Source organism: Cottoperca gobio, chromosome 21, assembly GCF_900634415.1.
Source record: "Cottoperca gobio chromosome 21, fCotGob3.1, whole genome shotgun sequence".
Classification (NCBI taxonomy): domain Eukaryota; kingdom Metazoa; phylum Chordata; class Actinopteri; order Perciformes; family Bovichtidae; genus Cottoperca; species Cottoperca gobio.
Genome location: NC_041375.1, coordinates 21,136,041 through 21,159,578, shown reverse-complemented (window position 1 = coordinate 21,159,578; position 23,538 = coordinate 21,136,041). Strand labels below are relative to the sequence as shown.

The 23,538-nt window shown below is 42.8% G+C and overlaps 2 protein-coding genes across 4 annotated transcripts in view; both read right to left on the bottom strand.

The window, feature by feature from the left end:
• Positions 1 to 256: 256 nt before the first annotated feature.
• rev1 (REV1 DNA directed polymerase) lies at positions 257 to 12,270 on the bottom strand. 2 transcript variants are annotated; one of them, XM_029459586.1, is made up of 22 exons: positions 11,982 to 12,270; positions 11,111 to 11,186; positions 10,090 to 10,222; positions 9,436 to 9,604; positions 8,807 to 9,346; positions 7,466 to 8,307; positions 6,641 to 6,739; positions 6,397 to 6,513; positions 6,145 to 6,271; positions 5,815 to 5,943; positions 5,558 to 5,712; positions 5,352 to 5,471; positions 5,039 to 5,259; positions 4,537 to 4,709; positions 4,105 to 4,331; positions 3,828 to 4,021; positions 3,461 to 3,745; positions 3,134 to 3,233; positions 2,825 to 3,027; positions 2,586 to 2,736; positions 2,278 to 2,380; positions 257 to 2,180 (listed from the first exon to the last, which is right to left on the bottom strand). In XM_029459586.1, the coding sequence occupies exons 2-22, from the start codon at positions 11,174 to 11,176 to the stop codon at positions 2,069 to 2,071; spliced, it is 4,266 nt and encodes a 1,421-aa protein (XP_029315446.1). In that variant the 5' UTR covers positions 11,177 to 11,186; positions 11,982 to 12,270; the 3' UTR covers positions 257 to 2,068. The 2 variants fall into 2 exon arrangements, with proteins under 2 accessions (XP_029315446.1, XP_029315447.1); XM_029459587.1 differs by having other exon boundaries at positions 2,825 to 3,024.
• A 2,384-nt stretch (positions 12,271 to 14,654) lies between these two features.
• The window catches only part of aff3 (AF4/FMR2 family, member 3), a 17,876-nt gene continuing 8,992 nt past the window's right edge, over positions 14,655 to 23,538 (bottom strand). For both annotated transcript variants that reach the window (XM_029459439.1, XM_029459440.1), the window contains exons 9-19: positions 19,667 to 21,601; positions 18,944 to 19,071; positions 18,641 to 18,803; positions 18,364 to 18,467; positions 18,166 to 18,229; positions 17,426 to 17,562; positions 17,245 to 17,316; positions 17,046 to 17,139; positions 16,293 to 16,342; positions 15,996 to 16,201; positions 14,655 to 15,718 (exon numbers count right to left, since the gene is read on the bottom strand). In XM_029459439.1, the coding sequence (XP_029315299.1) occupies positions 15,597 to 15,718; positions 15,996 to 16,201; positions 16,293 to 16,342; positions 17,046 to 17,139; positions 17,245 to 17,316; positions 17,426 to 17,562; positions 18,166 to 18,229; positions 18,364 to 18,467; positions 18,641 to 18,803; positions 18,944 to 19,071; positions 19,667 to 21,601 (3,075 nt within the window). In that variant the 3' untranslated portion in view covers positions 14,655 to 15,596. The remainder of the gene's footprint in view (positions 15,719 to 15,995; positions 16,202 to 16,292; positions 16,343 to 17,045; positions 17,140 to 17,244; positions 17,317 to 17,425; positions 17,563 to 18,165; positions 18,230 to 18,363; positions 18,468 to 18,640; positions 18,804 to 18,943; positions 19,072 to 19,666; positions 21,602 to 23,538) is intronic.

The following is a 23,538-nucleotide window of genomic DNA, read 5'->3' as shown; positions in this document are numbered from 1 at the left end:
CTGGGTTAACTAATTCTTGATCCCAAAGTGTGTTTATTGGCACAAACATGCAAGACCTCCGCTCATGTTTGCACATTAGAAGATTTCATGCCTGCCTAAAGAGCAGCCTTGATCTTTCAAGACTAGACATTCGTCACTATTTTCCAATTTGTAAAATTGCCATTTTCAAAGATTATTTTCAGAACCAACATGATCTTGATTGGACACTCTTCTACTCTTCAGGTTGTAAATCTAAACAATGACACAGACCAATCAATTAATACAGAGTTTACAATTTATTACCAAAATTTAGAAAACTTACAAACAAGTTCACAGCTTCAGGTCTTCAGGCACAAGCCAGTTTAGAGAAGACAAGACTGGCCAATTTTAACTTCTGGTCATTCCCTTTCAGAAAGATATGACGGGTGTAGAGAAGCAAACATCTTGAAAGTGAGTGGAGACTTGCACACTCTCAATTACATTCATTTCAACGAGTTGAAAAAAATGACAGATTGATTTGGTTTGCATATAGGGGATACTGCTTTAAGAAAACTTTTCAACCACACACACACACGTCTTGCATGGTGAGATCACAAGCCAGCCAGCCAGCCAGCCGCATCTGCTGAGTACTTCTAAATCACCAATCATCAATGTCAACTTCACAGAATTACAATGATGTAGCCACAAGCCATACAAATGTCTCCATTAAATGAAGTACACAAGTACATACGTTGAGTTAAAAATCAGGTCACCAGCATTAGTTCAATATTCAGATTTGTGAAACTGGTAACTAGGCTGGAAACACACTAGAAAAGATTTACTCCAGATACAAAGGCTGTATGAAACGTTACATTATCTTGAAGGGACATCTCGTTTGCTAGTGAAAAAAAAAAAAGAACTGCATAGGCTACTTATTGATTGCCATAACCCCTGTCAACATCCTCCCGAGTCAGAGTGCTACTGAGAATCAACAGTTAACCTCACAGGAAGTGCTTTGGCCAGCTTCCATGTTGGAACACTTACAAACAATTAAAGAGTGAGGAGATTTTTACAATTTGAAGACAAGTTACTAAGAATTTACTACCCTCCACGTACATCTTTTCTTTTAAAACTTTCAAAACATTATTTACATACAATAACAAGGTTTGGCACTTTTTTTTGCGAGAGACAAGGAAAACAAGATACTACTGTATGCAGCAGACTATATTTTGTTTGCTTTTTTTTTGTTTGAGACACAGCAGTAGTAGAAAGTTCACAGGTCTGTTCAAGTGGCAAGAAGCACCAAAGAAACGGTAATGAAAAATAAAATATTTTTATTTCGGCCATTATGAAAAGTCTGACGTCCGAAGAGTGCTACGAGACTAACTGATTCTAAAATCTCCAAAAGGTGCTTTGTGTTTAACCATGATGATGGTGTTGTTTGCAAAGTCATATTTTGAAACCTAGACTTATTTAACTGCATGAATAAAAAAAATAAAAAATAAAAATGTGCCTGTGACTGTAACATTAGTTTAGAAGTCAACTGCTGTTTCGCGTGGAAAACGCTCATCAGGAGGGAAATTTTAAATCTGAAAAGGCCTGGCTCAGATAAGAAAGAGTTAAGCACTGCTTGCAAAAATCCTTATATAAAACGTCACATATTTAGAAAAGAACTCCATATGAAAAGTGATGAATTTGCAAAAAGCTGCTATGATTATCACTGTTCTGAGTTTTGGTGAGTAGATTCTAAGTACGGTACATTTCCTGCCTTTCAGTTTGTGTTACTTGTTCCTTTAAAAAAAAAAAAAAGCTAGAACAGAAAATTATAAACTGTACACACTCTCGTCTAATACTGTCATGGCTCCTGTAACGCTTTCCCATATCGTGTGTGTGTGTGTGTGTGTGTGTGTGTGTGTGTGTGTGTAGTCATTCATTAGTGTCTCACATTAGTTGCAGTTTATGTTTCTGTCGATCGACTCATTGAGGAGGCCACTGAGAAAAATCATCATTTAGATGTCAAAATTTATATTGCAGAAGACAGTGTGATAGTAGCAAAACAAAAGATTGGTGGCGGTTGTGGTAACACATCACATCAGTACGTCCTCCTTCTTCATGCTACCTTCAGGGTGCTACCATAAGCCTGCTGCACAACCACCTGCACGTTGTCTAGAATGAAGTCGAAGGCCATACTCCAAACAGACTCCACCGACTGCTGCATGAGCCTGCAGAGAAAAGATCAAAAGGCAACAGAAGGAATAAATGAAGACAACAAAAAAGGAGGGGGAGGTAGAAGAATGGAGGGGGCTAAACTGTACTCACCTTTTCATGTATTTAATTATCAAATCCAACTTCTCCAGATCTTTATCCTCAATCAGATCAGTGCAGTACTTCACCACCTGCAGGATGTCCTCCTCCATGGGTTCTAACAAAAAGTCAAAGGTGATTAAAAATGCACAACAGCATAGGTCACTGCATGAGTAGGCACCATGAGTCAGCTGTTCTTCACTGCAACTAGCAATTCTTTTCATTATTGATTCATTTGGTCTTTAAAATGTCAGAGTCCAAGGTGATATCTTTAAATGTCTTGTTATGTCTAATGTCTAACGCAGCTCTACTTCACTGTATACCTGGTATGGTGGTCACCCATTCCCGTAGAAGTGTTCTAATGTCTGTGAGGTCAAAGGCTCCAGCCAATACTGGAGAAGGGCGAGGAATGAATTTGCACAGAGACTCCGGGACGTCTGCTTTTGAGGTCGATGCGGAGGAACCATTTTCAGTCTATGAAGGGAAAACAGGTGTGAGCCATAAGTAGTTTATTGTCACATACTGCCACCATCTTCATGTATGAAACTATTTCCTGGCTCACCTTCAATGTGTTCATTGGTTCCCGTGATTTTAGAGGAGATGGTAGGGTTTTGGCCGGGCTGTTCGCCGTGTGACGCCTCTTCGCAGGGGAAGGACCTTTTTTAACAGGGCTCGCCACATTTTTTCTCTTGTAGCGCCGCTTCACCCGACCAACTCCAAGTCCTGACTGTTTTAGCTGCAACAGTGGATTCTTCTGCTCCACTGCTGAGAAACCAAGAGGAAACGCATGATATGAGGAGAATATTCACGCTGACATTAACAGTAGAAACAAAGCTTAAATCATTCCTGACAGATTCACCGGGGGACTTACATGTCTTTGTCTGAGGCTGGACATTTGTTACACGGTTGTAGGCAGACTTCAGTTCGTCCTGGAGCTCTTTGGGAAGGGCAGCAAATACATCCGGATCAACCTGCAGGCAGAAAGCCGAGAGAGGAAGTCAAGCTAAACACCTCGTGACAAATAGGGGTGTTGCAGACAGACAGACAGACAGACAGACTAATATGCACATCTGGAAAAAAGCTTTTGCTCTTCCAAAGAAAGTGCTTCTTAAGGATTACACGTATTGATCTTTGTAAGTGTTCACATTATTGTATCTTCTGACAAAAAAGGCAAAATCTCAAACAGTTGCATCCCTACCTGTGAGAAGTTTGGTAGTTCCAGTACAATTCCCAGACTGTCGGGCTGGTCTGGGATCTGTAGAAGTAACGTGCCGAGTGGTGGAGTGTACAGTGCAGGAGCAGAGGCGGGAGGACGAGGAGGGGAGGGAGGACGAGACTTCAGAGAGGGAGGCTGCGGAAGAGGAGCCGGGTGCTGTGGACTGAGTGGTCGATGGTTGTTTGCCGTCCTTTCCCGATTAGTCCACGACTGCTCCACTTGTTCCCTCAGCTCTGCAGGCAACGCCTCCAAAACGGAACGATCCACCTTGGAGAAAAAAAAACACAAGTTGTTGAAAACACCTAACTATCAGCTGTTCATAATCAATCAGACTCCTTCAAGCCCTTACCTGTGAAGGGGAGGGGATCTCGATACTGAAGTTGAGACGTGCTCGAGAATGTTTTGGCGTTTGTCTGCACGCCTGCTGGTCTGTGCTCGTCCCTGGGACCGGCTCGGGAGAACACAGAGGATGTGGAGAGGAGCCAGAGGATGGGTCTGTGGTTGAGGAAGCGTTTTCCTGATGTTCGCTGTTTTCAGCAGCATCTGTAACATTCATATTGAACCCAATTGATTTCACAGTCGACACAACAAAGACAAACACTCAAACACAAAGACTTCACACAAACCTCTGTTGCTGGATCTCGCACTTCCCTGGCCAAGCAACATTTCTTTGATGGACCGTGACCCGGGGCCCGCAGAGTCCTGGGGGACAGAGTGATGTCCGTCAAGAAGCTGAATCTGGATGCCGACTCCTCTCATGTCCTGAACCTGCAGCTTCATGGCATGCAACAGCTTGATGACTGCAGCGGCAATCAGCTGACCCTCGTTAGTGGACTGAGCGAGCATCACAGTCCTGACAGAAGAAGACGGATGAAAACGAGTCAACAGAGAGACACTGACAAGGATAAGCATTGGAGAGAGGACATCATCAATCACTGTGTGTGTGTGTGTGTGTGTGTGTGTGTGTGTGTGTGTGTGTGTGTGTGTGTGTGTGTGTGTGTGTGTGTGTGTGTGTGTGTGTGTGTGTGTGTATCCCTAGTTGACGGCCTCTCTCTTACCTGGCTAGGTTATCACAAATGCCGTGACCTCCATATTTAGCCGGTTCCAGTGGCGCTCCAACTTTGCGTAACATGACCTTAAGGGTAACTCTGCGACCCCGCAGCCCTGCGTCTTGTAAACGATTTTGCACCTCCATGGACAAGTTAGTGAGGAAAGACTCGGCCTCATCAACCTGGTGACAGAGGTGGGAGGACAAGAGGGTTACAGAGAGACAGGTGGGACACGCTGGATCTTAAACAACTTCTCTTGATGGAGTACCGTACTATGTAAATCTTTCTATCTTTCGTATTTCTCGTTTGGAAATTGTATTTTTCTTATATTTATGTCTGTTTGTAAATTGGTGGCAAGTCTATACAGCTTCCTTTAATTACAATGTTAGGTGGGCTCCTTTTACATTTTCTTATGTTATTATATTTCTTCTCTTCTCTTATTTCATAATGCACAAATTAAAAGGATAGAAGTCAGATCAAATGCAACAGGAAAAAGAAACGTTGTTCTCACCTTAGTGAAGCGAATGTTGTAGTTCATCTCAGCTGAGACCGAATTCCTTTTCTTCACGTAGCGCACAGGCCGCTCATCCAGCCCCCTGCAGAAGCGGAACAGGGTTTGTCCGGTCTTGGCTCCAAACTTCTTTTGCAGCTGGGACAGAGACATCTGCTGGAGGTCCCCACATGACCTCACACCCATCGCAGCCAGCTTTCTGCCCATAACAGGCCCAACACCTAGAAGAAAAAGAATTGACAATTAATCAAACATTTCCCACCAGAAAGACTGCATGCTGACGGCCATGACCAGCAGGTGGTGCTGTATCTACCTGGTAAGCTGGTCACTGGCAGGTCCCTGATAAAATCATCCACTTCTTCAGACTTTAAGAGGTGTTGCCCGTCTGGTTTGGCCCTACGGGTCGCCAGCCGAGCCAACAGGATGTTGGACCCTGAACAGATGAGCAGTCAGTTTGAGTTTGAAAAATACAAACACTGTCTTGATGTATTTTACAGTACAAGACAAACACAAACTCACCCATGCCCACTGAGGCACAGCATCCCGTTTTCTCCTTGATGTCTGCTCTGATCACTCTGGCCAGATCTTCTGGGGTGATGCGCAACTCAGCGAGCAGAGCAGAACCGTCTATCAACACTTCATCACAGCTCAAAGCCTCGATGTCATGGGTGTAACTGCAAAGAGCAAAATAAATGAATAGGTGTGCTTTAGGTCATTTTGCACGTAAAGAACAGGAAACTGGTATAAATAAGAACAGACCAGGGAGTTCTTCTTACCCTGCCAGAGTCTCGTACATGGTGAGAGCCACCTCTTTATAGGCCTCAAAATCATAAGGGACGGACTGCAGCGAGGGACACAGTTGTTTTGCTTTGCCAAAAAACATCCCATTCTTCACGCCCGCCTGCCTGTGAGGGACAAACATTTCCGGTTAGTACAAAATACACAGGGTTCCCCGCACCTTCTTAAACATTAAATACGAGGACCCCACACAGCATAGTTGGAGGCACAGATCAATTAATTGATGTTTGGGGTTATTGTGTGACTTTGGCGATTTAAAAGGTTAGTAAATATAAATGAAATGCCCCAAGTGTGTGTTTATATCTTACCTGGCCTCATAACTGCAGGATGCAATCTCTGCCATTGAGAGAGTACCGACATCCTGGTCCACGCCATTAGTATGGGAGGCAGGACTGTATTGTGAAGGACTGCTGTCTAGGTCCTCATGCGCGCTCTCTGAGGCAGAACATGCAGTCAGTACATAGACATGTACAGGGAAGACCAGAAAAACACAGAGCCAGGCCTATGAAAATCAAGATCAGCACGTGTCATGACAAACAGGTTGGTTATGACGATCTCACCAGGTTGAGGATGAGCATGTTTCCTCTGGTAGTACTCCTGCTCCAGCTGAGGTTGGACCCCGGGCCTCAGTGGCACTCTGCCCTGTCCACGGCTACTGGTCACAGCTACAGGTTTACCTGCAAGACAACCATGACGTCAACCAGAAGCACTGACTGGACGTATGACACTGTTCTATGTGTGTCCTGTATGCACACGCTTTTTACTGGCAGCACACAATGTAGCACAGACAAAAAGGTGCCTTACCTTGGAGCTCTGGTCGATGTCGGATCCCCACAGACACAAAGAAACAGTCCATGTCCACATGTAGAATACAAGATTTGACACTTGCGAGTGCCGACGTACCTGACCACACAAATAAATACATAACAGTCTGAGGAAAGTTTTCTAAATCGTGACATGAATGCAACATCGAATGGTGCCACATGCATCCCCAAAGATCCAGGGGGGGGGAGGCTGCACTTGCAACTCTAATACTCTGGCAGGGACACAGATATCGTAAATATCTGAGATCACAGAGAGAACGTTTTGTTCAACTAGAAGATGTACTTCTGGGCCTTACGTGTGCTGGTTTGTTCATTCACAATGAGGTTGTTGTTTTTTAACAGAACACATTGCAAGAATGAATGTCACCATGTCTCTGAAGTTGCAGTTATGCGTTACCATTGAGTCACCAAGACACCGAAATATAGAGGGTAAGTGCTGCCGTCACTTTCCCACCGGAACATCCCCCCCCCTAATTACTAATTACCAGAGAACCAGTGGACGGAGACACGTGGCGTTTCCTACTAATTACATGTACGGGATTTCTACACCGGGGGAAAGCACAAAGCCTGCAGAACGACAAAAGCCTCAACACTTGGTCGTACTTCAAGGCGGGATTTGAAGTGACGAGGACTCCTATGGATATTCTATGTGGAAACTGTAAGATAGCGGTGCTCAGGTGGCCTAACAGCAGTGATTTCCGCCTGTGGTGACGTCACAGGTATCCGCTCTATTCCCTTTTTTTAAACAACAGATACCAGCTTTTACTTTAACAGGGAAAAGCAACAGTGTCCCTTCGTTTCCTACCTCGACTGTCTGTAGGGCGCTGGGCCACGGATTTCCTCAGTCGGTCTTTCCCAGGAAAAGAGGCGGCCCCCGCTGCTTTTCGCTTGCCATGCAGTTCATTGACATAATCGGAAAAGCCGGACCTCCACGTGGAGATCTGGTGTAAACGTGAGTGAGAGTAGTACTCAGAGATCAAGCCGCCCGTCTTTGCCAGCATCTGCGCTGAAGACTTAGAAGGTGTTGAAGATTTTTCAGAGGGAGAATGAGGTTTGGATGTTACGTTGGTTGAGTTTAGCGAGGCAGGGTCAGATGAAAAGGCATTGTGGTGACTTCCGTTCAGTCGAACCGGAGAAGGTAATAGAGAGCGAGATGCAGGTGAAAGAGGAGTCTTCTCGGGATTTGAATCAACTTGACGGGACGGCTGGAGTTCTTTAGGGAGTGGTTGTGTTTCGGTGGCTTTCACAGCCTCCTGGTAGGTGGGGGGTGGAGGTTTAGGTCTCTGCTCGTTGGCTCCATGTGAATTGGATTGCTTCAGAGAGACAGGAGACTGGTCAAATTGCTTTGGAGGACTGTGGGGAAACTCATAAGGGTCAGGTTTGGTCTGAAGCTGCCCTGGAGGACTCTGAGGTTTATCATCTGAACTCTTGACTCTGCATTGAGGAAGTTCCTTGTCATCAGAGGGTTCATCTGTAACAGGGGGCAGGTCCTCGGGCTTTAAGGCACCATTAACAAGGTGAGTGTGTCCATTTGTCAGGTGTGCTTCCTTCACCACCTGCGGGAGAGGATCTCCTTTACCACACTCTTGCATTTCACAGATTTTTGAATGGCTCGTCATGTCCAATGAGGTCTGCAGAAATCCATTTCTGTGGGATAAAAACATTTCTTATTTAATGACAATTAATGTAACAAGATGTTCCAATTGGGTAAAAGTAAACCATTCCCCATTACAGGGTTCATAGACATGTGGAAAATGGATATCCATTATTTTCAGGTAAAGTTTTCATCAACAAACATTTATTAATTTATTACAAAAGAGTATTAGGGCCAGGGATAAGGGGTAACAAATGAGGAGGACGGTTCTTTTTTATTTTGCAATTTGAGAACTAAGTTGCAAAACCATTACATGAATGAAGTTTAAATGTTGAGAATATCAAATGTTGAGAATAGCGTATATACTTTATTCTTGATATGCAAAATAAAATAAAATAAATTCCTGCTCTGATTTTTCCCCTTATGCCCGCTCTATGACTTTACGCAAACTTTGTGGATTTGATAGTTTTCAAGTGTCTTTCCAGGCCTGTAAATAACACATTCCATGACATTTCCAGGTTCTTCATGACCGCATGAACTCTGCATACTCACATTTTTAATTCCACTTCCTTGCAGCCACTCCGGGCCCTGTTGCAAGAAGAGTTGATCTGAGGTTGTTGTTGGCCAGCCCTCTGGTGCTGCAGATAAGCATGAGGTGTTTGCAGAGTAGACAGTGGGGGCTTGTGGGGGGGCTTGTGTGGGGGCTTTGTGGGGCTTGGGTTAGACAGCAGGTGGGTGTGTAAAGGGCTTCTGTGTCTGGGATCTGTATTGAGGTAAGTGGATGCTAAGGGACTTGGTTGTGGGCTAATGTAGTGAACTGTAGAGTTTTGCTGGATGGACTGAGGTTGGATGTTGCCATGGTAAAGTCGGCTGTGGCCGGAGTTGGGGATGGAGTTGTTCTGGCAGCTGGACAAGGACTGCTCATGGTTGAGTACAGAGTGCTGAATGCTGCGCTGAGGCAGATGAAGCTTTTGATGGCTGGGTCCTGCGATCTCTGACGCCTGGCGCGGAGTCATGCCGGGGAAGAGCGGGCCTTTCTGTTGAGTGTACAGCTGGTACTGTAGGCAAGGAAGGAGACGCCCGGCCTTGACACTGTTTTAAACAAGTGACAGATTAAACACAGGGATTTTACACTATGATATTAAATTAGGAAAAACATGCTCATCTCCAACTGAACGTACCTGTCAGTGATCCACCCCGGCCTGACGATCTTTTCCCCTTTAAGCGCCTGAATTTTGTTGTTGGGCAAGTTATTGGCGATGATGTGGGAAGTTTTGGAGCGAGAGTAGTACACGTGGAACTGTCCACCATGCAGCATCATCAGTCTGCGCAGCTCATCTGCAGTTGGATCTGCTCACAAAAAGGCAACCAATAAAAATCTTAAATCTTAACTGTGATTGAGTTTGCATTAGAGCATTATTAGAGCATTATTCTGTGCAGCTGGAGTTTTATCTAATATAATTAAACAATTATCATTTCAGTTGAGGGTAATGACACAGGTCGAAACACAAAGAAACAAACTCCTCTGGGACATTGTTGGAGAACATTTACATCAACCTTCTATTCTTCAAACTGTGAAAAGGGACAATTCACATCAAATCAAAAATGCATATTTCTTTCCAAAAATCATGATCCGGTTACTCAAGAGAATCCACAAACCTTGTTGTGAGCAGGAACTATTCTCTTTCTACTGAACTACACCCGCCAATGGGTGAGCACAAAACATGTATTTTTAGATTTGGGGTGAACTGTCCCTTTAAGAATGGCATGAAGAGGGAGAAGAGAGACTATATAGTGAAATGTAAAAGTGTGGAGGTACTGTCGGGTAGTGTTACCTGTGTATCCATTGACATAGATGGATACTCCGCTGAAAATAGTGGAGCATGAACCGTCCTTCTGTTTCTCTCTGGGGGCATCGAGTTTAAACTGCTCGTCCAGCTTAGAAACTTTGGCAGCCATGTAGCCGCCCTGCAAACAAGAGCAGTGACAGAACAATGTTAGAAATGACTTTATAACAACTGTGCCTGCAGAATCCCAGCACTTTAAATAGCCACCTAGGATATTTGTATATATCAAATCAGATTTTAAAACACATTTGCATGTCATGCAAGTTTTTTTGGTGGTTCACAAATGAAGATATATACAGTCTTTATATGCTGGTAGGAATATGACAATGCCTTTGCCTGTGATAGATGTATCTATATATGCACTCTGGCAACAAGCAATACCGTTTTATTTATTTATTTTTATATATATATATATATATATATATATATATATATATATATTATATATAATATATATATATATATATATATTATATATATATATATTAAATATATATATATATATATATATATATATAGTTGCTGTGTGTACATTAGGCTTAAAATGTGTTTTCTTCTTCAGTTACACAAATATTAGATATTGTCAAATAACAGTCTGGCCTGTATGGTGATACTACTGTTATTATGGGATGTTGTTGTTGTTGTTGGGCTATATGCAGCTCTCACTGTTGTGTCTAGCCTGTACCTAATTAGACAGTGACTAGTGATCTGAGTCAGGCTCTTAGCTGCTTTAATGGAATTGCAGGGGGTGAAGAAGAAAGGGTTGTTCACTTCCAGTTCCCAGTAATATTGTGAAGCTCATTATGCAAACACCATGCATTACCTTTTATCCCACTGCATTTTCTGCTTATAATGCAGTTTTGCAACTGCACATTCAGCTGCCTATCTACCTACCTTAGGGTTCAATTTCTCAAACAATCATGTGATCTACTGTTTTCCTTTTTAGGTCCTCATACTGGGGTTATTTCTGCATTTCATTGTTGATTATGATGACATGACAGCTACTCACTCTTTCACCCCAACCATTGTCACCACTGGCATTGGCTTTCTTCTTTCCCCACACATCTCGACTCATACTGAGCTACCTGAAAGCAAGACAAGAGGAGTTACTCATCAATACTGAGGCTACAAGGCAAAGACAACATACTGCGAACAGTTCAGTGCTTAGTTAATTGATTAGGTTATTTATAAAACTACTTAGAGGAGATGCGTTCATGCACTCAAATAGCTTGAAATTTTGCTCGATGTCAACATTAATCAGAAAAACGTATGTCAATCTTCTTCTTTTTTTAAATACTAAAATACATTTTTGAAAGTGGACAATTCCTGACATGATGTTCTGTTTTCTTAGTCTGCAGTCTATTGTTTGCAGCTTTCTCAGGTGTAGACAAGCAGTGACACCGTTAACAATTCACATTAATGGCGGTTGTGTTGTGAATGTATTACTGAGGTGTAACGTTAATTCAGCATGAATGGTAGGATATTGGTTTTACGCGCAGCTTTGTGTCCAAGGGCATGCCCGGGCAGGTCTTCAGCCACTGACAGGTAGGTTACAACAGAGCCCCATGTGGCACTTTGTCACGTTTTCAATGTAAGCAGCTAACATTAAGTTAGCTTAGCCACTCTAAGCAATGCTTTGTTAGTTAATCGTGAATGTCGTTGCCGCACGACACGACTGTAACATCATGTCAATTCAAGAAAGCACACATTACGAGTATAAGTGTTGACTGCACTCGCGAACAATGCTGCCACATTTAGCTAGCAAACAATAGATACAGTAACGTTACTTATAACGACTTTGCAACTCCAGTGCGGCGTTAATCTGTAAACAAACAGCAGTCCTGAGTGACTGATGTCTAACAGAAGTCACTTGCGTTTACCTTTTATCCTGTCAGACTGGGTTTTTCGCCAGACTTCTCTCTGCAGATACAGACCAACACAGACGTTGAGTGCGCACTGATTACGCGGGGAGACCAAAGCAAAGCGAAATGAAAATCCTCCAGACAGTTAACGCTCGCTCGACTCCTCAACCTTCACTTTGTTCTTCAGAGAACTCCTTTTGGTGGATTTAAATCCCCTTATTTTGTCTTGCTGCCACGCCATGTCTCCTCGGCATTTTCACTCTCCCTCCCAGTCCCTTTGCTCTCCATTTCTACCGCCTGCTTGAGCTTTTTGCTTTCTCTTTTCTCAGTGAGTGTCAAGCAAAAAAAGGGGGGAAATCGTAGTTCCGGAGAAATTTTCAAAATAAAACAACCAATGACAATTTTGTAGAGGAGTGTGTTGACTACTATACTGTAATCCAAATGTTGAGTTATTGATCAAAATAACATACCAGTAATTTGTTATTACACACAGATACAAGGCTTGTCCTGCAGGCAGTATGCCATAGTAAATGTATATCTATTAAATAGACTTCATCATGCTGAACTGTAACCCCCCCCTCCCTAAAAAAAACACCCTATAATTTATGTTATGTATAATATTGTGCACATATTTCCAATCCGAGTTCAGAAAAAAAGTAATTAATATTTTCTCTAACAACATTTTTATTTTATTTTCAAAAACTACGCACAATTACCGGTTTGCTTGTATGTTTCCTTAGCTAGCTTGATCCGGCTGATCCCCGGCTTCTTGTTTTTAGCCTGAAGTTGTGGTTGTAATGCTGCCACGATGCGGGCATCCGAGTGCATGTCACCTGAATTGACTGTAAAATAGCTCCTGGAAAGGCTTTGTACAGTTTCTAAACCACCCACTCTGATACCTTCACACCGATTTAGGCTACTCGTTGGGCTCGACATAAACAAGAGAGCCGTTGGTGTGGAGAGGAGAACCGTTGGTTATCGCACTCCGACATATTGTCCACCTCTTTAAATGTGTCTCTTAAATTGGGAGGGTTTGTGTTCACAGAGCGCCCACACCGCCTGCTTTCCTGCGGCAGACAGTCGATCAAAAGCCTAGTCTAGGATTTTTTTTTTTCTAGGTGTTTGTACTGTCTGGCTCCGGGCAGCCCTGTTGTCCTCAAACGGCCCGGCACACAGGCAGTCACTAACGGCCGTGACGCAGAGGCACGTGCAGATAGAACGAGCCAGCAGCGTAACAGCAGGCTTTAAACACGGTGCTCACATTGAGACAATAATACCCATGTACACTAACAAAAATAGTACTTTTGTGTGTTATGTCACGGCTTCTGTGCATGTTCACGTTTGTTGTGAATTAAATCAATGTGGAGTGAAATAAGGTCAGGCAGACACTGAGCCAGAACCTTAGACTCTTATATAAATATAGAGGCTATAAATAAATCTTTATATAAAATCTATGGCCAGAACAAAAAGGGTACAACCTTAGAGCGAAGCATTTTTTATCTCTTGCATTTTTCTTATATCAGTACTTTCATTTAGACTTATTGACACGCGATCTATTATCTTTTCTAAGATCAATTATGGCAAGAAAGGGTAGATTTGAACTATTATAAAAGAGTGAGGAGATTGATTAAATAAGACCAATTCATTGGGGTCAAATTAACCTTCAAATTAAGGACAATAGGATAAGATCTTAAGATTTGAAGATTTGAAGATGCATAATATGTGTGTAGTATTGTTGTCTTGCAAATCTAATGGAAAATAAAATAATCTGAATCTGTATTTAAGTCAGTCTAGGAAAAGAAAATTGTATTAATTTGGAACATTTCACAGAATAATAACACCAGGATACTACCAACCATAGATGTATAAAAGATGCTATTGACCCAAGGCATGTCGTGTCCCGAAGAGCCCCCTTATTGGTTGTTCTCTGTTGCTATGGTACCAGACATCAGATGCTGATGCTGTTTCATGCACGACTTCTGTGTGTCGGTGCAGCAGGAAGTATAGTTGCAGTGATGGAGAGTCAGAGAGTGATTGATGGATGTGTGTAAAGAGAGAGAGAGAGAGAGAGAGAGAGAGAGAGAGAGAGAGAGAGAGAGAGAGAGAGAGAGAGAGAGAGAGAGAGAGAGAGAGAGAGAGAGAGAGAGAGAGAGAGAGAGAGAGAGAGGGAGATCTCTGCACAAATGGACCGACTTAATGAGTCTGACTCACACACACACACACAGTCACCCACACCTATAGTGTGTGTGTGTGTGTGTGTCAGTGATAGAAAGAAAGCCAGAGAGAGAGAGAGAGAGAGAGAGAGAGAAAATAACCTATAGGAGCCTCTTCCTTTCCTATACATGCATAAATACATGAACACGTTAATGATTGATTTAAAAACATCCTGCTGACAAAGTTATCATCAATGGAATAAAAAAAACCATTAAGAGCAAGATATTCACTGAGATGCTCGGGAGCTTCTCCCAAACAGTGACGGGTGAGTATTATTAATAGTTTCAGGGAGAAAGCTGTGCATGCATTGTGATGTGGAGACCAGGTTTGCTTCAGGCATCAGAGGACGTGGGATCACTTTGTGTATTTGGGGCATCCTCGTTCATAAATAATTCACAAAAATTATGCAAAAGTCACAGTATCAAAGAGTATGTGTATGACTGTATCTGCAGAATGTAAAACGGTCATAGCTCAGAATCACTGCCCACATGTTTTATTTGTTGAGCAATTCAAATAACTTAAAAAATGAATAAAAGTGAAACAGCAATGCAGTTTGATTGTCAGGCACAGGGAAAAACAGAACACCATGATTCTAAGAATGCATTGACCCACAGATGACCTTGTAATCCTTTGTTTAAAACATGGGAACTCTATAGTGATGCTTTGTTTCCTCGTGCTGGAAGAAGCTGGGAATTTAAGACAGTAAATTTACCAAGGAGTGAGTGCCCTCTTCAACTTCATTATTCATTAAATTATATAATCCCACACTCAAAACAGGGACAAGAATAACATTTTAAAAATTAAAATACATACCAAAAACATTTCCCCTGGTTTTTGTTCTTTTCTTTTTTTTCTATAAAAACAGATATTGCACAGTAAAAAAAACCCATAAAAGTGAAAACATCAGAGATTTAAAAAGTAGAGTCATTAAAACCTTCATTAGAAAAAGATGCAGACAAGTTTCCTACTTTGGAGAAAGTGGTATATGATTGATTGGTCTTTTTTTAACATCTTCTCCTGTCTGTTTTGGCTGACAGAGAAACTGGATAATGATTCATTCCACAGTATGAAAAAGGCTGTAGAGTCCTGTTTCTGTCACCGTGGGACATTTGGCAAATGATTAGAGACTTCAAATCCATAGCGCACACACGCGACTCTTCGGACGAATCCAATGATGAGGAAGAATGTGCATGTAGTTCATCTGTGAGAAGTTTAAAAGATCGCTCCTTCAGAGGGCTTTGCACACAGTAAGCACTCCAACATCCTATGAGGACGATCAGACTCCATGGGATTTCATCCAACTCCAACAAGCTCAGTAGGCATCAGTGCTGTCCTGTCAGCTGCATAGAGATCCAGAGTTTTGTCTCTTCTGTGAGGCCTGGAGACCCAGGGGTCGCGATACAGTAAATCCTCTGCTTGTTAGTTAAGTTTGGCACTAATGCGTATCCACTGAAGAGCCTGTCTGGTGTATTGGACTGCGTGAGCGATGCTACTGTGAAGAGTCAAAGGCCCAGACAACGTATTCAAGTAGTTGAAGAACTCTGTAATGAAAAAGGAAGACGGTGCTTTTAAAACTTTGATTGACATGTAAGGCTTATTTTCTCTACAGGATGATTTAAAGTGGGCAAAACACAGTGAGCATTTGAACAAAAGTTATATTCACAGAGCCTTCCCTCCTGCGTTAGTATGTAGTTAAATATTGGGTTAATTGTGCAGTTTATCAGTTGTTCTGTAATGTTACTGTTATGCATTAAGTATAATATGAAACATGAATAAACAACATTTTCCATCTCAAACATCTGATGTGTCTGCGTGTACCTTTATTCTCCTTCGCCAGGTTGTCAGCCACCTCCCAGTACTCGTAGCTGTACAGGACACTGTTGGTAATGTTCAGGTGATTTGCTGCCATCTGATGGATACGCTGGGGAATGCTTATGTGAGAGGGGAAGGCGCTGCCCCCGTGTGAACCCCGGCCGAGGTGTTTGGCATTGGGTGAGAGTGAAGAAGGAGGTTCTCCTGCACCCCTGGGAGTGAAAACACATGCACAACATGAGCGGTGCCGATCAATGCATGTTCAGTGGCTGGAATTATGATATAAAGTTATGATCCACGTACTTCCCAGAGTCACTCCAACCAGGTGGTGTAGAAGGCACTTTGGGAGAACTCTGTGATGAAACAATGAACAAAGTCATCCAAACCCAAATCAATTATGTGCTCATTTGCATTCTTTTCCAGAAGATTGGATAAAAACACATCATATGACAGTCAAAGGTTTTCACAGAGGGAATTTTGGAAATCTCTTTCTCCATAAATCGGAAAGAAACTGTAGAAGCAACCATAAAAAATACAAAATTGCAATTGTTTTAGGAATAAATTGTTATATATATCAGGCTATGACATATATATGATATGATATGACTGATATATGAACATCTGTAAAACCCTTCAGAATACAGACAGGAATGAAACTTGGTGTAAGGAGGTGCTACTGAAGTGGAGATTTCTGGCTCAGAGTATGAGAAAAAACTCCTTTTTGAGAAAAAGTCCTTTAAAGATATGTATTGTAAAAGACACTACAGGTGAATAAATAATATTAAAATTATAATATCACCATGAAACTTACGCTTAGTCAATTATTTTCTGTATTACAAGTTTTTCTGAAACGTTATGATTAAATGTGCAAATGAGGCTAATGCTAACTTTTGGTGAATTTAGGAAAAATCTACGGAAGCAAATAGACAAAGTTAGTAAAACAAACACGTAAATGTGTATTTTTGTTTTTGGAAAATAGCCTCAAAATGACCGGTGCGTGTCACACCTTAAACCCTTTATGTAAATGTCTCTCTGACCTATTGTTTTTAGATATACCTTAAAGTAGTCCAGCAGAACTTTGGAGTATTTCAGTGCGTGGTCCTTCTTTAACCGAAACATTTGCCAGTAAAGGAGAGCGAGGCATCGGAAACTGTGGACAACAGGACAACACAAGCACAAGTCAAACGGGCCACAAATGTGATGTGATTCAGTGTGATGATAGATGTGGTGTAAACAGAGGAAATGACATACGCACCACAGCACCGCCAGCTGTTTGTCTTCGTGTCTCGCCCCAGGGCCAGAGTGGCTCTTCAGCCTCATTGCGTACCTTAAGACACAGGACTGTTAACGATGGAGCTTCAGCTCATGTATATGTGTGAGTTTGTCTCTCACATTCAAATGAATTGTATCTACTTTTGCATGAATGTGCAATTCACCTAATAAGCTCCACGGTCTCCGAGTACATGGTATAAGGAGATTTTGCCTCGAGCGGCCCTTCCTCCATCGCTTTCCCACATTCCATGAAGGAGAGAGCAGCGTCGACGTAATTCACAGCCTTCCCCAGCTTGTCCACCTGGAAATAAGACATCCAACATTGTTAAGATGGGAGTAAATATCAAAGGAATACTTGGAACTTGTAGTTTAACGTGTCTAAAGCATGCATGAATTAGCTGAGAGGTTCTGCAGCTCTGTGCATTCAGCAGAGGAATTTACCCAGGAGGTGTTTAGCCTAGCTTAGCACAAAAACTGCACGCAGGGGGGGGAAACGGAATATATTCTTATTCAGCCTCTCTCTTTCCGCCTTCCTGGAAAGTAATGCAGCATCCTCCTTTACCTAAAAAGACTGTGTGACGACTTTTACTTCTCTATTTTAAAGCCCTAAATGACTTGCTCATCCAATATGAATCACATATTACAGATCATTTGACACAGGCCTTCTTGTTGACCAAGGCACAATGTATACATATACTTCATATAGTATATCGTATACAGTATTTTGAACGTGTGTCTTTAAAGAACATTTTATCTTCCGTGGAAACAAATGTGTTTTATGTGCTTGTTTACCGAACATACATAAAAAGCTGCCAAACTCAAAATGTCGGAGTATTTCTTCAACAACATCCCAGTTTAGCTTCACTGTCAACAATTCACATTCAGTCAAAAATCCAACACTCACCATTGCGTCGGCACGGTGCTTCATCCTTTTAGCTTCATGTAAGTAGTACTCAGCATGGTGCGGACTAAGATGGACAGAAAGAAATAAGTGAAGTGCAGTCACAGTGTTTCATGTCACCAGTAAGTCACAACACCAAGGTGTCTGGTGAGTCTGTATCTGACTAACATAGAGCAGTGTGGGCTACGCAGTGATGCTCACGTTTCCTGGTTTGGCACGGTCCCTCTGTGCCCTGCAGGGCCCCAGGACTCTTGTGGTGGCTGGGGCTGTCTCAACACTTTGACACATTCCACCTCCATCTTGGGCTGAGAGCACAGGTGAAGAAAAAGAGAGAAATAAACCAAAAGTCTTGGACGATCTGGTGCTTACCGTACGCACCTTTTGTTAAGATTGTGTCTCTTGTGTATTTGTTTATTGCTACATACCTGTCCCTATACAAAGAAACATTCAAATAATAAAAGTACTTTTTTTGTATTACCTTTATAGCAGAAGTTCTATTCTTGTCTCTGTTCTTGTGGACAGGGACTTGATGCTGCTCTGAAGTCTTTGTTTTGGGAGGAGGCTTCGTGGACTCGGGGCTGTCGGACAGCGGCGACAGAGGAGACAACGGCATCTTGCTATCCAAGTACTCCTCCAAGTACCTGCAGGTACACACACATGTACATTGACACAAACACATATTATTTCTTGTGTAAATATAAACTTATTGCATTTGTGAATACAGTATGTTTGCACATGCGCATGTGAGACAACGCTTTGTGTCTGGTTGATGTTTCTTTACCCGTTGTGCGTGGTCTCGGTCACAAAGTTGCGCTCAGCTGTGTGAGACGAAGGCTCTGTGTGGCCTGAGGGCTCCGTTGCATAAGGAATACTCCTCTTGCTTTCTCTGTGTGACACACCATTCTCCAACTGGTCACACACAAACACACACATGCATGCTTTGAAGAACAAGCGTGTATCAATGCTCCATGTATCCATGCATGAAAAACGTGCACAGATATTAGAGGTGTATGAAGTACTGAGATCTGTTACTTAAGTAAAAGTAGTAATACCACAATGTAAAAATACAATACTACAAGTAAAAGTCCTGCATTTTAAATGCTGTACAGAAGTATTAGCATTGAAATACCAATAATAATTAGTTTATATACAGCTTGGTAGCTTATGAATTTCACCGAGGGATCAATAAAGTTTATCTTAAGCAATAATAATACATGATAAATTATTTGGGGTTCAATATCTTGACCGCAGGGGCCGGGGATCGAACCGCCGACCCTCCGACTGGTGGGCGCCGGGTCCTGAGCCACAGCCGCCATAATCTAAATCATCAAAGTAACTGAAGTTATCAAATAAATGAAAAGTGTAATATTTCCCTGTGAGTACCTAAAGTACCTCATGGTGACTTATACTTAACTTAACTTATATAATAGCTGTAAGCTTAAGTACAGAACTACAGTAAATGTACTTACTGTCCACCAATGACAAAAAAAGTCAAACTGTCTACCTTGCGTTTCCTTTTGCTGTCTTTCGTCACAGTCTCTGGGGCGCACAGGTGTTTCATAGTCTCTCTTTGCTTGTCCTTGGTGGATGAAGAGGAGGAGGAAGAGGAAGACTTTTTAACCGTGGAACTAGTCGTGCTGTCCGGGACCCTTTTGAGAAGACAGAGGTCTATCTGCACCACCAGGTTTCTAAGTCCTCGATGGGAAGGCGCTGTAGCTTGTTCGCCTCGCCCGAAAGGCACCAGGGTGTAGAGTTTTTGCTGCCCCTCGCTTGTGTTACCTGAGGTGGGCCGCACCACCTTCGGCCTGTGGGCGTCAGACCTGCCGGGGCCTCTCTTGGGGAGTCTCCTGTGAGAGGTAGAGTCTGCTTGGACTTTGGTGATCGGAGCCTGATATTCAGATTCTGACTCTAAATTTGAAGAGGAGGAGGCAGAGGGCGAGGAGGATGGTTTGTGAGGAGTTGGGGAATGTGACGGAGGACGTAATAGATCTTTCTGCAACTCTCTCTCCTCCTCACTTCTCCCTCCTTTTTTTCTCCTCCCCTGGTGGTGTGAGTCGTCCTGAAGGCGGTGTTGCTCGGTGTTGGTAGGCAGTCTCTGTTTGGCCTGGACTGTTTGCCATTCGCGTCTATGTTGCTGCTCTCTCCTCCTACTGTTTCCCCCTTTTTCCTCTCTCCGCCTCTCTATCACTCCCTCCTCCTCTTCCTCCTCCTCTTCTTCAGCTGAACTGTGGACCCAGGGACGTCTCAGTAGCTGCTCCTCCGCCAGCCTCCTGTCTTCCTTTCTCTCCTGTTGCCCTTGTTGTTTTTCCCGAAGTCTGTCCTCTTTCCTCTCGTGTTTTCTCCCCTCAGCTTGGCTCAAATGTTCTCCCCTGTGCTCCACCTCCCGCTCCTTGGACTGAGGTTTCTTCTGTGTTGTTTTTGTATGGTTAACATGCACAGGAGCCTCTGAAGACTTGGCTTTAGGTTTTAGGCTTGTGTTTGATCTAGAGTTTGACCCAGAATTAGGATAAGTAGCAGCTTTAGAGGTAGATTGGAAATGAGAAGTATGACCAGAGTTGGTTTCACAACTAATGGGAGCTGAGTGCTTTACTTTTGTGGGGCTGTGTTGCGAGCTGAATTGAAACGAAGGCCTGGATTTGTGGTTGGATCTGCTACTCTGGATTTGCTCAAAATGAGATGTCTGTTTGGCTTTGGGAGGCAAGGAAAGAGGTTTAGAACTTGGATGTAAGTGAGGCTTGTGTCTAGATTTGAGGATGTGACTCTGATTCGAGTCTAAAACAGCAGAAGTCTTTGGTTGGCTTTGGTCCTGCTCCTGTGTGAGTCGAGTTTTGGGCCTTTGCTGATGACTTGGCTGAAGATGAGCGTTGTTTGTAGGCTTGCTCTTGGTGTCTGTGTTAGGCAATGGGGTAATCCATGACCTACTTTTTGTCCTGTGGGGATTGGTTGTTAGGCTGGGTTGTGTTGTCCGAACCTCAGGATAGTGCCGAACCCTGGAAGGAGCAGGTAGACCTGGACTCGGGCTTCTTGGAGGGTCTCTAGGTAAAGGGCTTGGGGTACGGCTGGCTCTCGGGCTCCCACACGGACTGGGGCAAACACTTGGAACCGGACTGGGGATCGGGCTGTGCCTCGGGCTCGGGCCGGGACTTGGGCAGGCGCTGGGGAATGGGCTGGGACTAGGGCAGAAGCTATAACCTGGGCTCGGTAGGGGGCTGTTGTTGTTGCTGTAATTGAACTGTGGGCTGGGAATAGGGCTTTGGCTAGGACTGTATTCCCGATTGGTGTCCCAGGATCTGGCTGGAGATGGGGCTCTGTGAGTGGAGGGAGAGGGAAGACGTCCTGGAATACTCTGGGAGGGATCCTGGTCACTGCTGGCAGATTTCTTCCGGGACTTCTTCAGCCATTTATCCAACTGCCACTGGGCCGCAGGGGGGTGATCAGTCTAAAGAAACCACAGAAGAAGAGAAAAAGAAATGTAAAATATGAAATGATTGATCTAGATGAATCTAATAGTGAGGATTACAGATCTGACAAAAAACGTTGAAAGATCTTGTATCGTAAGCAACTGATGAAACAATATGGCGCTCCTTTCTGACCATCACTACCGCTTGGCATGTCTCCTGTGCTCTTATTGTCTATTTATTGTTATAATATATACTTCATATACATTAGAACCTCACACTATTTTTTTTATCTGATATTATTATTATTATTATTATTATTATTATTATTAATAATAATTATAATAATTATAATAATTATAATTATAATAATAGAATAATAATAGTAATAAAAGTGTTTTGTTAAATCTACCATAACTGGGCTGTGGGTGGGGGTGGCAGGGGGAACTGTTTGTTTTTATCATGTTTATTTCTTATTGGAAGAAATGGCTAATTGGCTTCAATAAAAAACATCTTTTAACTGTACAGATGTCCCATTTAATAGTACAATATACACTTTAGGGGCCGTTTCATCTCTAACAGTTCAAAAGCCCAAATCTTCAAAAGACAATTCTGGTTATAATTAGTACCTAAAAAGTCTGTGAGTGCAGTAAGAGTAAGTCAACCTGTTTTGAATAAACCTGTCTAAACAGCTAAACGTTGTTGAAACAAGTATAAAGTGCGTTTCTGTGCATTCATTATTAAAACTGAAACTTGATTTTATGAAATACTTGAAACCAATCTGCATTGAAAACAGGCAAAACTGTTTTTTAAGTTTACAAGTTTCACAGTTACGTGATAAAAAGTACATTTCTTCTTCTTCATATACAATATTTATCATAATGTAAAAGGTGATCGTTGAAGTAAATTAACTTAAGCTCTCAAATATAAATAGAAAAGTGAAGTAGATGTAAAATAGCAGAAAAAGTGCCTCAAAATTGCACTTATATACAGGACGTACTTTGTTACATTCCACCACAGTACACATGTGTTTTAATGTAGTAGGTCAGAGATAACAAGGTGCAAGCAGAGACATTTAACCATGTGAGCACTGACACACATCACATACCACAACATTCTCACATTGCAACAGAAACATTTAACTCACTGACTCAGCCGCTCTTAAAACAATTCAAACTCCAAAAGACAAATGTGGATCATGACTCATGTCTGAAAAGGTGTTGGTTCACTAAAAATTCCAACGGACATTATAACCTCCTTTCAATAGCCTCCTTACTACATGGTCTCACAGTCCACATCTGTGCTTACAGTAGCTCAACCCCCATCCAATTATGCCAAGTGACTCACTTAATGTTTGCCTAACAACTGGTTTGCTAAGTAAAAATGAGACGAACGAAAGGAGAAAGTGTTCGACTAAAAAAACAAAAGAGGATACTCACGGCTGGAGAGCAAACTTCTTTCTCTCTCCCTCCCTCTCTCTCTCTTTTTCTCTCTCGCTCTCTCTCTCGCGTCCTCTTTTCCTCTCGTCGCTGACCAGGAACTAAATTAAACCTCAACTCCTCAAGTCAAACAGTGACCCCCCCCCCCCTCCCCACATCCCTCGCCCTCTTTCCAGAGAAGACACTGCATCTCTTGTATCGTCTCGACTGCCCTCCCTCCTTCTTTTCTGTCCCTCCCTCCCTCTTTTCTCTCTCTCACTACCTGGAACTCTGGGTTTGCAGCTTCCATAACTCCAACCCCCCTCTCTTCCTTGGGAGACATTTAAACAGTCCACGTAAATGAAAAACACATGGTGTGCACCCCCGCCGCCGCACCACCCCCAAACACACACTCCACTCCCTCCCTCTCTATAGGGGCCCGATGTAGTGCATGTTTAGTAATACAGTCCACTATGTTATACAGGGCCTTCCATTCATAAAAGAGGAGCAGGTTTCTCCTTCATTCCATACATAGCGCACGTCTCAACCCCCACAATGCC

Excerpts from the sequence above, each read along its gene's own strand:
- rev1 (XM_029459586.1), bottom strand. The coding sequence starts at position 11,176 with ATGAGTCGAGATGTGTGGGGAAAGAAGAAAGCCAATGCCAGTGGTGAC. Across the intron at positions 4,332-4,536 it reads ATTTGTGATAACCTAGCCAG|GACTGTGATGCTCGCTCAGT; the intron begins GTAAGAGAGAGG and ends TTCTTCTGTCAG. Across the intron at positions 3,234-3,460 it reads AACTACCAAACTTCTCACAG|GTTGATCCGGATGTATTTGC; the intron begins GTAGGGATGCAA and ends TTCTGCCTGCAG.